This window comes from Doryrhamphus excisus, chromosome 5, assembly GCF_030265055.1.
Source record: "Doryrhamphus excisus isolate RoL2022-K1 chromosome 5, RoL_Dexc_1.0, whole genome shotgun sequence".
Classification (NCBI taxonomy): domain Eukaryota; kingdom Metazoa; phylum Chordata; class Actinopteri; order Syngnathiformes; family Syngnathidae; genus Doryrhamphus; species Doryrhamphus excisus.
Window position 1 is genome coordinate 14748027 of NC_080470.1, and position 16891 is coordinate 14764917.

General features: G+C 38.5%; 1 protein-coding gene across 6 annotated transcripts in view; it reads left to right on the plus strand.

Annotated features, from left to right (window-relative positions):
• Positions 1-16891, plus strand: part of LOC131130152 (unconventional myosin-IXb) — a 115145-nt gene that overhangs the window by 61783 nt on the left and 36471 nt on the right. For all 6 annotated transcript variants that reach the window (XM_058074374.1, XM_058074375.1, XM_058074377.1 and 3 more), the window contains exons 5-16: positions 3726-3820; positions 7369-7431; positions 9428-9527; positions 9613-9713; positions 10562-10691; positions 10774-10863; positions 10947-11063; positions 11137-11271; positions 11346-11467; positions 11544-11685; positions 14590-14785; positions 16065-16140. In XM_058074374.1, the coding sequence (XP_057930357.1) occupies positions 3726-3820; positions 7369-7431; positions 9428-9527; positions 9613-9713; positions 10562-10691; positions 10774-10863; positions 10947-11063; positions 11137-11271; positions 11346-11467; positions 11544-11685; positions 14590-14785; positions 16065-16140 (1367 nt within the window). The remainder of the gene's footprint in view (positions 1-3725; positions 3821-7368; positions 7432-9427; positions 9528-9612; positions 9714-10561; positions 10692-10773; positions 10864-10946; positions 11064-11136; positions 11272-11345; positions 11468-11543; positions 11686-14589; positions 14786-16064; positions 16141-16891) is intronic.

The following is a 16891-nucleotide window of genomic DNA, read 5'->3' on the forward strand; positions in this document are numbered from 1 at the left end:
CTGCAGCTCAGAATGGCTGCTCTACTGTCTACTGTTTATCATCACTGACCTATTCTTACACACACACTGTTGAAAGAGCAAAGTAAGGGGGGTGGATGGGGAATGGGGACAACGAGTTCCAGATGCTTGACCATCATCTAACACACACACACACACACACACACATACATACACAGACGGCCGTGAACATGATACCACCCACATCAGCGGTCTCAGCTGCTGTTTCAAGACGATCATGGTACCCCGTGCACCAAAGACTTTCTTTGGTGTCTTGGCTTTCTTTGGATCTTGACGTTTGTAAGTAGGCCTTGTCACAATAATCCATAAATCTAATTATTTGGCCTCAATAAATTGACTAGATGGATAGATGGATGTATAGATAGATCGAAGATGGATGGATGGATGGATGGATGGATAGATCGATTAAAGATGGATAGATCGATCGAAGATAAATAGATAGATAGGAAGATAGATAGGAGGATAGATAGATAGGAGGATAGATAGATAGGAAGATCGAAGATAGATAGGAAGATCGAAGATTGAAGATAGATAGGTAGATAGATCGAAGACAGATAGAAAGATCGAAGATAGATGGTAGATAGGTGGATAGATCGAAGATGGATAGATCTAAGATGGATAGATCGAAGATGGATAGATCGAAGATCGAAGATGGATAGATCAAAGATCGAAGATGGATAGATCAAAGATCGAAGATGGATAGATCAAAGATGGATAGATCAAAGATGGATAGATCGAAGATCGAAGATGGATAGATCGAAGATCGAAGATGGATAGATCGAAGATGGATAGATCAAAGTTCGAAGATGGATAGATCGAAGATCGAAGATGGATAGATCGAAGATCGAAGATGGATAGATCGAAGATCGAAGATGGATAGATCGAAGATCGAAGATGGATAGATCGAAGATCGAAGATGGACAGATCGAAGATCGAAGATGGACAGATCGAAGATCGAAGATGGACAGATCGAAGATCGAAGATGGACAGATCGAAGATCGAAGATGGATAGATCGAAGATCGAAGATGGATAGATCGAAGATCGAAGATAAATAGATCGAAGATAAATAGATCGAAGATCGAAGATAAATAGATCGAAGGTAGATAGATGGATAGATAGATATAGATTGAAGATGGATCGATAGATAGATCTACTCACTACTACTGCAAGTTAATGTAGCTCAAACAGGTACATTATACTTGAGTACCATCTCGTGGTTCAAATTAGAATTAAGACGGGAATGAAAAAATGGTCTCCAATAATTTAAATAATGAAACAGCATAATTTATTCATTCAAGTATTTTGAGAAGCCATGAAGTCGTATCAATACAGTCATTTTTCGCAATATTGTGGTTCACTTACACTGGTCTACTAGTCAGATTTGGACTCAGTCTGCTTCCAAGTCTCATTTATTTTGATAAATGAACTGAAATTCAATTGCTAACTGTGCTGGTTAGCTAATCCCTGACCACATTCCCACAGCAGTCATATCTTTTCGCCATAGCCGCAAAGTCCTGGTGGAATCCTTCCCCCTGCCCATCACTTACGTCATCGTTTCATGGAAACAAAACCAAATGGGAATGCAAAAAGCGCATCTTCAGTGACATTTTTGCAGCCAAGGGCTTTGTAGGACTTTAGGAGGTTTGCCACCAGCTGCTTATAAAGATAAGATATTAAACTTTCCAAGACATGCAAAAGTTTGTTCAGGACATTTCTCTACATGCATGTATTTTGACCACAAATCCGGGACAGATTTCTGCAAATAAAATCAAATCATTTGATGTGACAACTCCAGATATACAGTAAACCTCGGATATATCGGACTCGGATATATCGGAAATTCGCTCACAACGGACAGATAAAAAAGAACCAATTTTTCTGTAATGCATTTCCAATAAAAATTCATTGCATATATCGGATTTTTTATAACGGATTTCGCCTATTTCGGACAAAATCTCCAGTCCCGTTCCAATGCATTTCCATTAAAATTCCCTCGCATATATCAGATGGCCGCATCGTGGCGCTCCGATTCGCCGAATCGTGACAGGCCGCTATACGACGTCATTTGCAGCGTTTGCAGCGTTGCCTGCGCGTCCAGGTACATTGGAAACATAGTCAAGGAAGTGCCTTTTTATAACGGATAAAATCCGATTTACGCATATACCGGATATAAATCCGATATATGCGTAAAACGGACATTTTCCGGTATACGCATATAACGGATTTCGCTTATATCGGAGAAAACCAGTGGGAACAATTGAATCCGATATATCCGAGGTTTACTGTATTAAAATGAATGGATTGGAATGTGCAGACAGGCTTTCAGGTAGTGCTTCCTACTACCTTTTTGTCTTATTTGGCATTTCTTGGGAATTATATCCATATTTCTTTATTAGTGACCTAAACCAAGAAAAATGTCACTACTTTTGTTCGGGAAGCATTTTGCTTGTAGACCAGTGTTATTCTTCCCTTGCGATATCAGAATCGGAATCACCTTTATTGTCATTGTAGTAGTATTGCACATATTGTACCTGAGTTTCACTTGAATTAATGAATCTTATTGCATATAAGTCCAGTATTGCATGTTTGAAGCTTATTGTACATAGCAGTGAGGTGTGTGTTAGTAGTATTAGTACTATAGTAGTACAGTAAACCTCGGATATATCGGATTCAATTGTTCCCACTGGTTTTGTCCGATATAAGCGAAATCCGTTATATGCGTATACCGGAAAATGTCCGTTTTACGCATATATCGGATTTATATCCGGTATATGCGTAAATGGGATTTTATCCGTTATAAAAAGGCACTTCCTTGACTATGTTTCCAATGTACCTGGACTGGGCAATGAAAAGAGACGTAAGGTAATGAGAATTTAACTTTATTGGACTCTGAGCATAACAAATTGTTAATTAAGCTAGGCCCTGTTACGCCCGTCAGGCCTACGTTATTTCCAATAGTGAGGTTAAGATCTCATTCACTGCTGTGCTAGTATTATTGACGTCACTTACTTATATTTGTCCTAAATCTGGAGCCAGGAGAAAGACAATAGCCAGTGACATCAACAAGATTAGCATAACGATGCGGCCATCCGATATATGCCAGGGAAATTTCATGGAAATGCATTGGAACGGGAGTGGAGATTTTGTCCGAAATAGGCGAAATCCGTTATAAAAAATCCGATATATGCAATGAATTTTTATTGGAAATGCATTACAGAAAAATCGGTTCTTTTTCTATCTGTCCGTTGTGAGCGACTTTCCGATATATCCGAGTCCGATATATCCGAGGTTTACTGTAGTATTTAGTATCATATCAGAGGTTTTCAGAAAAGTACAAATAAATGATGGATGTTGGGTGGTAGACTCTGCCCTGCAATTAGTCCAAACATACTGAAATCCAGTTTTTAGCTTCTTACTTTTGAAGAAATAAATTCAAGGCTAACTGGCTAGCTTGCTAGCACGCTAGCTAGCAGCTGCCTCGAGTCCCCGCAGCAAAAGAGTTGCGCAGTGTTGTGTGAAAAATGAATAATTGGAGTGTACAGATGACTATAGGGGTGTTATTTCATTTCTACAGTGCTCTAATCATGTTTTAAAATGTATTTAGAAAGTGAAACAGGTTTTGTATGTTCAAAATATGAAAATGTTTTATGTATTAATATTGAATGTTATATTGCGGAAATGACTTGTTTTCTTTGTCCTCCGCCAGGCTTTTGGAAATGCCAAGACGGCCCACAATAACAACTCCAGCCGTTTTGGTAAATTCATCCAGGTGAATTACCTGGAGACTGGAGTGGTGAGAGGGTGAGTAAGACACGCAAAAGAAGAAGAAAAAAAAGAACTTCCTGTGTCGCCTCTTCCTGTTACTTGACTTTTAGATCCCCCTCCTTACTTCTTTGGCTCAATCACTTCCTCTTTGCACGGTCATGGGCTTCCTCCTCTGTGTGCATGAGCATGAGTGTGTGTGCGCGTCAACTTTTAAGCCACCGTCACTCACTTCCTTTCTGTCAGCCCTCAGACTCCGGTTTGGCGACCCATTAAAGTCTGGCCCGCCACATCACATCCTCGCTTCCTCATCTGAAGAGGGAACAGCTCCTCTGTGCTTTAAAAGCCAAATATTAGACGCTATAAGTCCGGAAAAGACACACACAAACGAACTGAGCGAGCTTTTCGTCCCGTCACTCCCACACCAGGAAGACCTATCCAGACCACAAACGATTGGAATAGTATTTTTCCTATATTAGAAAGAGCTGCATTTACAAGGACGGATTACAGTAACCCATCCATCCATGTTCTATACCAGGGGTGGGCAAACTACGGCCCGGGGGCCACATCCGGCCCGCCAAGTGTTTCAATATGGCCCGCCTGTTTTTTCCAAAGTATTTTCATTTAAACTCAACACATAACCTGGCATCGTGGCTTGGGCCAACTTTTTGATGGTTGAGGTAGCTGCTTTATCAATTTCGTTATTTGATGTGGTCTGTTGTTTACAAAATACTCCTGGAAAAAGGAGCACAAACACAATAATAGTAATAATAATAATAATGTTGTCAATAATGATAATAATACTACTATTCTATTAATATTGTTGTTAATAATATTAATATAATAATGGTAGTATTATTATTAACAAAATAATAATAATAATATAATAACATTACTATAACTAATAATAATAATAATTCTCATAAAAATAACAATAATAATAATAATAATAATACATTTATAACACACTTTACATCAAATAAATGATTTCAAAGTGCACATATAGCAGATTGCATGACACTTTTACATGTAAAATATGTGTAAAAATATAGGTGTAAAAATGGACTGTTACGTGTAAAATACTACATAATCTCTCCCCCCCCCCCCCCCCCCCCTCAATTTTGTTAAATTAATGCGGCCCGCGAGTCAAAAGGTTTGCCCACCCCTGTTCTATACTGAATTAGGGTCAGGGGGTATGCTGAAGCCTATCCCAGCTGTCTTTGGGCGAGAGGCGGGGCACGTACAGACAAACAACCATTGCCACCCACATTCATACCTATGGACAATTTGGTGTGACCAATTAAACCCCAGACTAACGTAAGTAATTCTGGTTTTTGGAAGACCACCAATCGCCGTTTCCATGTCTTAAGGCTGAAGTCCACGTTCTTCAAGTTCTCTATTTCATCTCCACATGTCTATTCCTACTCAAACTGTGGCACTTGTGGGGCCTTTGGACTCCTATAGAGCAGCTACACACAATGACGCGCACAGAAAGCTTTCTAGAGCTTCCAGAACCTGCACCTATTCCAGCTGGGTTTCCAAAATGGGATATTTTCATTTATTCCACCCAGGTCCCACTCTGCTGTGATTGGTCCCACTCGGCTTGTACAGCATGTACATTGGGCACGTCCATATAAGGAAGTCCTGTTCACTGTGATGTCACAGGATGCCGGATGTTAGAAAAAACTCTCTGAAAGCGAGCGTTCAGAGCCATCCCAAACTTCTTTCAGGGCTCACTTCCAAATGCTTTGGCATGATTTAACACCAGAATACGACATTTTAACTACATTTATGGGTCAAAAACGTGGAAAAAGCATAATCCCCATTAAAGACACTTCCTTTCTGTCTTTAAATTCCATGGTTCGCTCGCTACAAACCAACCTAACAAGCTAACTCGTCAACGAGACTTGATGTCATCTTAAACAAAATTAAACAAAAAAAGCAAATGAAAAAAAAACGTACATGAAGTAACAAGAAAATGCTTAAATGTTGACATGAATAGTGGTTTCCTGTTTGAAATGTACCAATGTACCAACTGCAGGATTTGTGTAAACATTGTCCTTGCTCCGCGTCCTTAAAATATGAGCGGGCCATGAAAGGCAGACTTGCGGGGCTCGTAACAGTCCCTCTTACGGCAGGAAAACCGTACATCACACGTATAAACGGGTCCGTTTGCTGGCTGTGGCACATTGTGATTATATAAAACATTTTTTGAAAAACAGCAGCAAAAATCTGCAGTCATTTTACAAAAATAAAGTCAAAATATTAAGGAAAATAATTGTTTTCTAACAAGAAAAAAGTTGCCATTTTGTGAGAATAAGGCTGGCCACCAGTCCAGGGTGTGCCCCGCCTCTCGCCCGAAGACAGCTAGGATAGGCTCCAGCACCCCCCTGTGACCCTTGTGAGGATAAGCGGTAGAAAATGAATGAATGAATATTTAAAAAAGTCAGAATATTATGAGAAAGAAAACAATGAATATACAGTAAACCTCGGATATATCGGACTCGGATATATCGAAAATTCGCTCACAACGGACAGATAAAAAAGAACCAATTTTTCTGTAATGCATTTCCAATAAAAATTCATTGCATATATCGGATTTTTTATAACGGATTTCGCCTATTTCTGACAAAATCTCCAGTCCCGTTCCAATGCATTTCCATTAAATTTCCCTCGCATATATCGGATGACCGCATCGTGGCGCTCCGATTCGCCGAATCGTGACAGGCCGCTATACGACGTCATTTGCAGCGTTTGCAGCGTTGCCTGCGCGTCCAGGTACATTGGAAAAATAGTCAAGGAAGTGCCTTTTTATAACGGATAAAATCCGATTTACGCATATACCGGATATAAATCCGATATATGCGTAAAACGGACATTTTCCGGTATACGCATATAACGGATTTCGCTTATATCGGACAAAACCAGTGGGAACAATTGAATCCGATATATCCGAGGTTTACTGTAGTTCTATTTTTGAGGAAATTAGGTCATGGATAAAATTCTAATTGTATGTGAATAAAGTCAAAATATTATGGGAATAAAGTTCTAATTATGAGAAGAAAGTTTACAAGGTTGGCGTAGTAGTAAATTAAAAAAAACGCAGAAATTACAAAAGAGCTGTAATTTAGTGAGAATAAAGTAAAAATAAAAGTGCAACATTTGTTAACATTGTCTTATTGTTGTATGAGCAACAAGTGGTTGGTTTGTAAATATCACCTCCTTTGGGATGCATGTGCACGTGTGGGTGTGTTTGCTGCGTTCGTGTGACTCGTGAGGACTGGCGTCACTATTGGGAAACCAACCAACCAACCAACCGCCTTATAAAAGCTCATTTAGGCAACTTTATGAGCGTGCTTAGAGTCCTTGGTAAACACGGCTGCTTTTAAAACAGACAAACTGTATACTCTACATTTCCTTGTTCTCCTCACAGGAGCCTCTCAGTCTCACATTAACGTGGTCTTGCTGCATACTAGACTGTACGTGTGTGTCGTTCATCAGCTCTTTGTTTGAACCATCTACTCCATGAGCAGCCCACCTTAGTGTCGTTGTTTGTCGTCGTCTTTTTCATGCTGTTTCTCCTGCAGGGCTGTGGTGGAGAAGTATCTCCTGGAGAAGTCTCGTCTGGTCTCCAGGGAGAAGAACGAGAGGTGAGGAGGGGGACATTGCGGGGTTTTTAACATTATTGGAGCTCTCTAGATATGAAATAACAACCCTATATTCACCTTTACAGTCCTATTACCCCAAAAAGTAGACATAATACGATTAAATAAGACATATAAAACTTGGTCATGACCATCTAAACGCGGTTTTTAACATTAGTTTTTTTACATTAGAGCCCTCTAGACATGAAATAACACCCCTATATTCACCTTTACACTCCTATTACCCAATAAAGTAGAGATAATACGAGGAAATAAGACATATAAAACCTGGTTGTGACCATCTAAATGCGTTTTTCAACATTATTTGAGCCCTCTAGACATTAAATAACAACCCTATATTCACCTTTACACTCCTATTACCCAATGAAGTAGACCTAATGCGAGGAAATAAGACATATTAAATCTAGTTATGACCATCTAAATGCGTTTTTTTTACATTAGAGCCCTCTAGACATGAAATAACACCCCTATATTCTCCTTTACACTCCTATTACCCAATAAAGTAGACATAATACGAGGAAATAAGACATATAAAACCTGGTTATGACCGTCTAAATGTGGTTTTTAACATTATTAGAGCCCTGTAGACATTGAATAACAACCCTATACTCACATTTACACTCCTATTACCCAATAAAGTAGACATAATACGAGGAAATAAGACATATAAAACCTGGTTATGACCGTCTAAATGCAGTTTTTAACATTATAAGAGCCCTCTAGACATGAAATAACACCCCTATATTCACCTTTACACTCCTATTACCCAATAAAGTCGACATAATACGAGGAAATAAGACATATAAAACCTGGTTATGACTGTCTAAATGCAGTTTTTAACATTATTAGAGCCCTCTAGACATGAAATAACCCTACATTCACCTTTACACTCCTATTACCCAATAAAGTAGACATAATATGAGGAAATAAGACATATAAAACCTGGTTATTACCATCTAAATGCATTTTTTAACATGATTTGAGCCCTCTAGACATGAAATAACACCCCTATATTCACCTTTACACTCCTATTACCCAATGAAATAGACATAATGCGAGGAAATAAGACATATTAAATCTGGTTATGACCATCTAAATGCGTTTTTTTTACATTAGAGCCCTCTAGACATGAAATAACACCCCTATATTCACCTTTACACTCCTATTACCCAATAAAGTAGACATAATACGAGGAAATAAGACATATAAAACCTGGTTATTACCATCTAAATGCGTTTTTTTAACATGATTTGAGCCCACTAGACATGAAATAACACCCCTATATTCACCTTTACACTGCTATTACCCAATGAAGTAGACATAATATGAGGAAATAAGACATATAAAACCTGGTTATAACCATCTAAATGCGTTTTTTAACATTATTTGAGCCCTCTAGTAGACATGAAATAACACCCCTATATTCACCTTTACACTCCTAGTACCCAATGAAATAGACATAATGCGAGGAAATAAGATATTAAATCTGGTTATGACCATCTAAATGCATTTTTTTTACATTAGAGCCCTCTAGACATGAAATAACACCCCTATATTCACCTTTACACTCCTATTACCCAATAAAGTCGACATAATACGAGGAAATAAGACATATAAAACCTGGTTATGACTGTCTAAATGCAGTTTTTAACATTATTTGAGCCCTCTGGACATGAAATAACACCCATTTACTTTCCTACTACTCAATATAATCGACAAAATGAGATCAAATAAGACATTTTAGGGGAGCGGAATCGGTGGCGGACAGGTAAAAATGATAAGATATGCCTTTATTCGTCCCTCAGTGGGGATGTTATTGTATGTATACTGTATACCGCCTGTATGGAGGCAGGGAAAACAAACACAATGTAATTATTATCCACTTCATTTTCCTTGGTTGTCTGACTCATTTATTATCATCCAAGTCCAAGTGCCCACCAGACAGGTTGTTTAAAAGCGGGACTTTTGTGTTTGCTGTTAGGAACTACCACGTGTTTTACTACCTGTTGTTGGGAGCTTCAGAGGAGGACAGGAAGGAGTTTAAGTTGTTGCCGCCTGAAGACTACTTCTACCTCAAGCAGGTGAGGAAGTCACCTCATGAACCTCGCTCCTTTTTCCTTCCACTCGCTTCCACCGCTGATCGTGTGTTCCCACTCTTCGGTGCAGCAAAACTTTAAGATCGAGGATGAGGAGGACCTGCGCCATGATTTTGAGAGGCTGCAGCAGGCCATGGAGATGGTTGGCTTCCTTCCGGCCACCAAGAAGCAGTGAGTCCCAAAAATGGCATCTTCATTTGTTGCTTTGTTTATCATAGAAAAAACAATATTTCCACTTCATTCTGTTAAATTACGTTATTTTTCCTCATAATGCAACATTTTTCTCGTAGAATTATGACTTTTTGTTAGATTACAACTTTTTTTTTTTTACTACATTTTTGCAACCCAATTTTCCAAAATTCCCAACTTTGTTGTTTTCCATAATAAAGTGACAAAAAAATCCTTTCTTGTCAAATTCCGACTTTTTCTCATTAAATAACAATTGTAATACAGTAAACCTCGGCTATATCGGATTCAATTGTTCCCACTGGTTTTGTCCGATATAAGCGAAATCCGTTATATGCGTATACCGGAAAATGTCCGTTTTACGCATATATCGGATTTATATCCGGTATATGCGTAAATCGGATTTTATCCGTTATAAAAAGCCACTTCCTTGACTATGTTTCCAATGTACCTGGACACGCAGGCAACGCTGCAAACGCTGCAAATGACGTCGTATAGCGACGTCACGATTCGGCGAATCGGCGCGCCGCGATGCGGCCATCCGATATATGCGAGGGAAATTTCATGGAAATGCATTGGAACGGGACTGGAGATTTTGTCCCAAATAGACGAAATCCGTTATAAAAAATCCGATATATACAATGAATTTTTATTGGAAATGCATTACAGAAAAATCGGTTCTTTTTTATCTGTCCGTTGTGAGCGAATTTCCGATATATCCGAGTCCGATATATCCGAGGTTTACTGTATTTTGACTTTGTGGGGGGGGTTCCAGCCAAACGGGCGTGTGTGTGTGTTTATTTGTTGATTCATTTGTAATGTCTACATTCCAGGATCTTTTCCGTGCTCTCGGCCATCTTGTATCTGGGCAATGTGACCTACCAGAGGAAGGCGACAGGCCGAGATGAGGGCTTGGAGGTGGGGCCTCCTGAGGTCCTGGCCACGCTGTCTGACCTGCTGAAGGTAACCTTGCGTGTGTGTGTGTGTGTGTGTGTGTGTGTGTCTTGACTAGATTGTGTCGTTTAGCTAAGGTGTTCTCCCTCAGGTGAAAGAGGAGCTTCTGGTTGAGGCGCTGACAAAGAGGAAAACGGTGACGGTCAACGACAAGCTCATTCTTCCCTATAGCCACTCTGAGGTAGGCTCCATGCTCCCAATGCATACATGAATGATTGAAACATGACAGCCCCGCCCCAATCCATACACCTCCCCTCATGCCAGGCGATCACAGCTCGAGACTCCATGGCCAAATCTCTGTACAGCGCCTTGTTTGACTGGATCGTCCTCCGTATCAACCACGCGCTGCTCAACAAGAAGGACATGGAGGAGTCTGTCCCGGTGAGATACCACACCCCCCACCGGTGTTTGCAACCACAACGTCAACCCCACCCTCACGTGTCCTGTCCCGCAGCGCTTGTCCATCGGCGTCCTGGATATTTTTGGCTTTGAGGACTTCCAGACCAACAGCTTTGAGCAGTTCTGCATCAACTATGCAAACGAGCAGCTGCAATATTACTTCAATCACCACATATTCAATCTGGAGCAGGTGAAGCCTCTCATATTCTCCAATAAAAGGCAAAGGAATGCTACGTGCGCCGTGCTTTTTTTTTGGTTCTGCAGGAGGAGTACCAAGCAGAGGGAATCACCTGGCACAACATCGACTACACAGACAACGTGGGCTGCATCCACCTCATTAGCAAGAAGCCCACCGGCCTCCTCTACCTGCTGGATGAGGAGAGCAAGTAAGAAGGACTTGGATGAATGTGTCGCGTCGGCGCGTGATAGCCGCCCTCAACCTTTTCCGTCTCTGTCCTCCAGCTTCCCCCATGCCACAGACGAGACACTACTAGCCAAGTTCAAGCAGCAGCATCAGGGGAACAAATACTTTGTGTCCACGCCCGTCATGGAGCCCGCTTTTGTCATTCAACACTTTGCTGGCAAAGTCAAATACCAAATCAAGGTAAAAAAAAAACCAAAGGTACATTACAAGCATAACTTTCAGAAATATAACACTATCAAGTATTTTTGATGTTGACATTTGGAAGTTTCTGGAAAATATCAATTCCCGACTAAAAAACCAAAAGGTACATTTCAAGTGTAACTTTCAAAAATATAACACCATCAACTACTTATAATGTTGACATTTGGGAGTTTCTGGAAAATATCAGTTCCCGACTAAAAAACCCAAAGGTACATTTCAAGCATAACTTTCAAAAATATAACACCATCAACTATTTACAATGTTGACATTTGGAAGTTTCTAGAAAATATCAGTTCCCGAATAAAAAACCCAAAAGGTACATTTCAAGCATAACTTTCAGAAATATAACACCATTAACTATTTGCAATGTTGACACTTGGAAGTCTCTGGTAAATATCAGTTCCCGACTAAAAAAACGAAAAAGTACATTTCAAGCATAACTTTCAAAAATATAACACCATAAACTATTTACAATGTTGACATTTGGAAGTTTCTGGAAAATATCAGTTCCCGAATAAAAAACCCAAAGGTACATTAAAAGCATAACTTTCAGAAATATAACACTATCAACTATTTATGATGTTGACATTTGGAAGTTTCTGGAAAATATCAATTCCCGACTAAAAAACCAAAAGGTACATTTCAAGTGTAACTTTCAAAAATATAACACCCATCAACTACTTATAATGTTGACATTTGGGAGTTTCTGGAAAATATCAGTTCCCGACTAAAAAACCCAAAGGTACATTTCAAGCATAACTTTCAAAAATATAACACCATCAACTATTTATGATGTTGACATTTGGAAGTTTCTGGAAAATATCAGTTCCCAACTAAAAAAACGAAAAGTACATTTCAAGCATAACTTTCAAAAATATAACACCATAAACTATTTACAATGTTGACATTTGGAGGTTTCTGGGAAATATCAGTTCCCGACTAAAAAAATGAAAAGGTACATTTCAAGCATAACTTTCAAAAATATAACACCATCAACTATTTACAATGTTGACATTTGGAAGTTTCTGGAAAATATCAGTTCCCGACTAAAAAACCCAAAAGGAACATTTCAAGCATAATTTTCAGAAGTATAACACCATTAACTATTTGCAATGTTGACATTTGGAAGTTTCTGGAAAATATGAGTTCCCGACTAAAAAAACGAAAAGGTACATTTCAAGCATAGCTTTCAAAAATATAACACCATCAACTATTTACAATGTTGACATTTGGAAGTTTCTGGAAAATATCAGTTCCCGACTAAAAAAACGAAAAGGTACATTTCAAGCATAACTTTCAAAAATATAACACCATCAACTATTTACAATGTTGACATTTGGAAGTCTCTGGTAAATATCAGTTCTGGACTAAAAAACCCAAAGGTACATTTCAAGCATAACTTTCAAAAATATAACACTATCAACTATTTACAATGTTGACATTTGGAAGTTTCTGGAAAATATCAGTTCCTTACTAAAAAACCCAAAGGTACATTTCAAGCATAACTTTCAGAAATATAACACCATCCACTATTTACAATGTTGACATTTGGAAGTTTCTGGAAAATATCAGTTCCCGACTAAAAAACCGAAAAGGTACATTTCAAGCATAGCTTTCAAAGATATAACACCATCAACTATTTGCAATGTTGACATTTGGAAGTTTCTGGTAAATATCAGTTCCCGACTAAAAAACCCAAAGGTACATTTCAAGCATAACTTTCAGAAATATAACACTATCAACTATTTATGATGTTGACATTTGGACGTTTCTGGAAAATATCAGTTCCCGACTAAAAAAAAACAAAAGGTACATTTCAAGTGTAACTTTCAAAAATATAACACCCATCAACTACTTATAATGTTGACATTTGGGAGTTTCTGGTAAATATCAGTTCCCGACTAAAAAACCGAAAAGGTACATTTCAAGCATAACTTTCAGAAATATAACACCATTAACTATTTACAATGTTGACATTTGGAAGTTTCTGGTAAATATCAGTTCCCGACTAAAAAAACCAAAGGTACATTTCAAGCATAACTTTCAGAAATATAACACCATCAACTATTTTCAATGTTGACATTTGGAAGTAAACTGAGTGTGTGCTCACGTGTGCACGCGTTACGACATGCCTACAAGCCGTAATCGTCCTCTGTGTTCACTTCCTGCTTCCTATGCAGTGTGTTTTTACATGCAAATGATCCATGCCCAGCTCTGGTTAGATGCACTTCTGCCACCTTGTGGCCGTTGTTATGGTTTAACACTGCACTGACGCTGGCTTCTGTTGGTGTGCTGTGGCGTCGTCACTTCTTTTTGCCTCTCTCACACAAAAAAGACGTCTAAATACATCTTTGGTGTTGAATGAGTTAATATCAACTTGACTTTTTGCTTTTTTTTTAAATTTTTGCTATAATATTTCAACTTTTTTTCTGAAAGAATTTTTTTTTATAATAATGCTACATTGTCCTCATAATCTCGTCATCTTTTCACTTTATTCTTTTTTTACGGTAGTTTTTTTCTCCTAATTTTGACTTTTGACTTTATTCTCACAAAATTATTAATTATTTTCTGCAACCCAAATTTCCCCAAATTTGCATCTCATAATAGTACGGCTTTTTTTTGTCATTTCCACTTAATACTTTCCACGTTATTCTCCTACAATTATGACTTTTTAGACTACAACTCTTTTGTGTTAATATTTTCAAATCTTTTTAAATCTTTTAAAATCGTTGCTGTTTTTGTATGAAGTTCCCCTCATCATATTTCAAGAAAAAAGTGCATGTCAGCTTTGTCATGGAGGTGAAAAAGCCTATTATTGATATCAATATTGCTTGATGACACACGTCTGCAACCACTCGGGGTCTTATCCATTTACCTCTGCAGGACTTCCGCGAGAAGAACACGGATCACATGCGCCCGGACATCGTGGCGTTGCTGCGGAGCAGCGACCGAGCGTATGTGCGGCAGCTCATCGGCATGGACCCGGTGGCCATGTTTCGGTGGGGCATCCTGCGGGCCACCGTCAGAGGCATCGCGGCCTTCAACGAGGCCGGTCGCTCCTGGGCCGCCAAGACTTCGGGTATGTGGTTGTCAGTTGTCACGCCTTTGGGGTCATGAAAGGATCATCTGGTGTGCATGAGTGCTTCTCAGCTGGTGGGCTGTGGGTCTAGTCTGGGCGGGTCGCAGACAGCAAGTCCAAAATTACATGAAAAAAAAAAAATATATATATATATTGTATATATAAAACCGATGTTTTCATGTACATTGGACTAATATTGTGTCCTATATTGTATTCAACAATTTTAAGTCATATATCGGATTTTGTAGTTTTCATTTGTCCATATTTGTATGCATGCATTTATCATGTTCTTCCTCTTTTCTGTGATAAAATGCCTTTTGAATTCCTCTAAAATGCACTTCGGACGTGCAGTTATGCAGAATTGAGTAAAATGAAAGTATTATTTAAAAAAATATATTAATCAATAACTTAAAAACTAAATTACAAAGAAAAATCATAATGACTTACAAGTGTAAATAAAAAACAAAGTGTAAAATATAATCAATTATATAATATATGTTATAATATAATAAAAATACACATATATAAAATAAAATGACAAACTGTGTAAAGAAATAATAAACTAAAAATAAAAATAATGTAAAAGTGTAAAAAAAATAAAACAACAAAGTTGTAAAACAAAATGATAATACAACCACAATGAAATTGTCCTAAATAAATAATAGATAAATAATAAAAATGATTTAAAAGCAGAAAAAAAGAATAAAAAATAAAATAACAAAATAGTAAAAATAAATTATAATAATGAATAAAAATGAACTACATGAAAATCAACATACTGTAAATAATAACATAAATAATAGTAATAATTAAAAGTGTAAAAATTAATAAATATGACAGGACAAAATTGAGCCCCCCCAAAATAAAAATAATCAATTTTCTAATAAAAATGAAAAAATAAAGTTGTCCAAAAACAAAACATACATATTAAAAATGATCCTCCATAAGACAGAAACTCAGCTGTTTTGAAGTTGTGACTGCCTCACCTTCGTCAAAGTGACGTATCAGTGTGATGTGGTTTGTCTTCCACTCTAATCTTTGAGTTGTTAGCCTCGTCATGAGGTGAGCCGGGTCAGCACACAAAGAAAGAACATTAAGGCCACAAACGTGAGGCTTTAGCCCATTGCTGACATTTTTCCAGGATCACGCTATTCTGCTGCACCGGGACGCCCTGAGCCCTGAGGTTCATGCGGATTAAACGGGATCAAATCACGTTTAGAAGAAAGAAAAAGTGCTGCCATCGTGTGATTTGGAACAGGATGCTTGTTTTGTGTCGCAGGTGTTGTGCGTCCCATCTCCAGAACCCCTTTGGGAGAGCTGCAGCGTGCTAACGCTCCCGTGGAGAGGATGTACAAGTAAGACGGAATATCATCTCATGTGTCACCTTTTGTTGCGGTGGAAGTGCTTGTCTAACCGTGCAGTCTTTCTTCCTGTGGGGGGGGCAGCCAAGATTTTTTGTCACGCTTCAATGTTTCAGAAAATCAAACAAATGTAAATACAGTAAACCTCGGATATATCGGATCGGATATATCGGAAATTCGCTCACAACGGATGGATAAAAAAAAAATGATTTTTCTGTAATGCATTTCCAATAAAAATTAATTGCATATATCGGATTTTTTTATAACGGATTTCGCCTATTTCGGGCAAAATCTCCAGTCCCGTTCCAATGCATTTCCATGAAATTTCCCTCGCATATATCGGATGGCCGCATCGTGGCGCTCCGATTCGCCGAATCGTGACAGGCCGCTATACGACGTCATTTGCAGCGTTTGCAGCGTTGCCTGCGCGTCCAGGTACATTGGAAACATAGTCAAGGAAGTGCCTTTTTATAACGGATAAAATCCGATTTACGCATATACCGGATATAAATCCGATATATGCGTAAAACGGACATTTTCCGGTATACGCATATAACGGATTTCGCTTATATCGGAAAAACCAGTGGGAACAGTTGAATCCGATATATCCGAGGTTTACTGTATTAGTCCATAACAACACAACCCAACACAAAATTCCATTTTTGGATTAGAAACAAATCCAAATCTCCATGTCTCTGTGTGGAAAAAGTGATTAGCCTAAAGCTAATAAGCAATTCATGCTGCA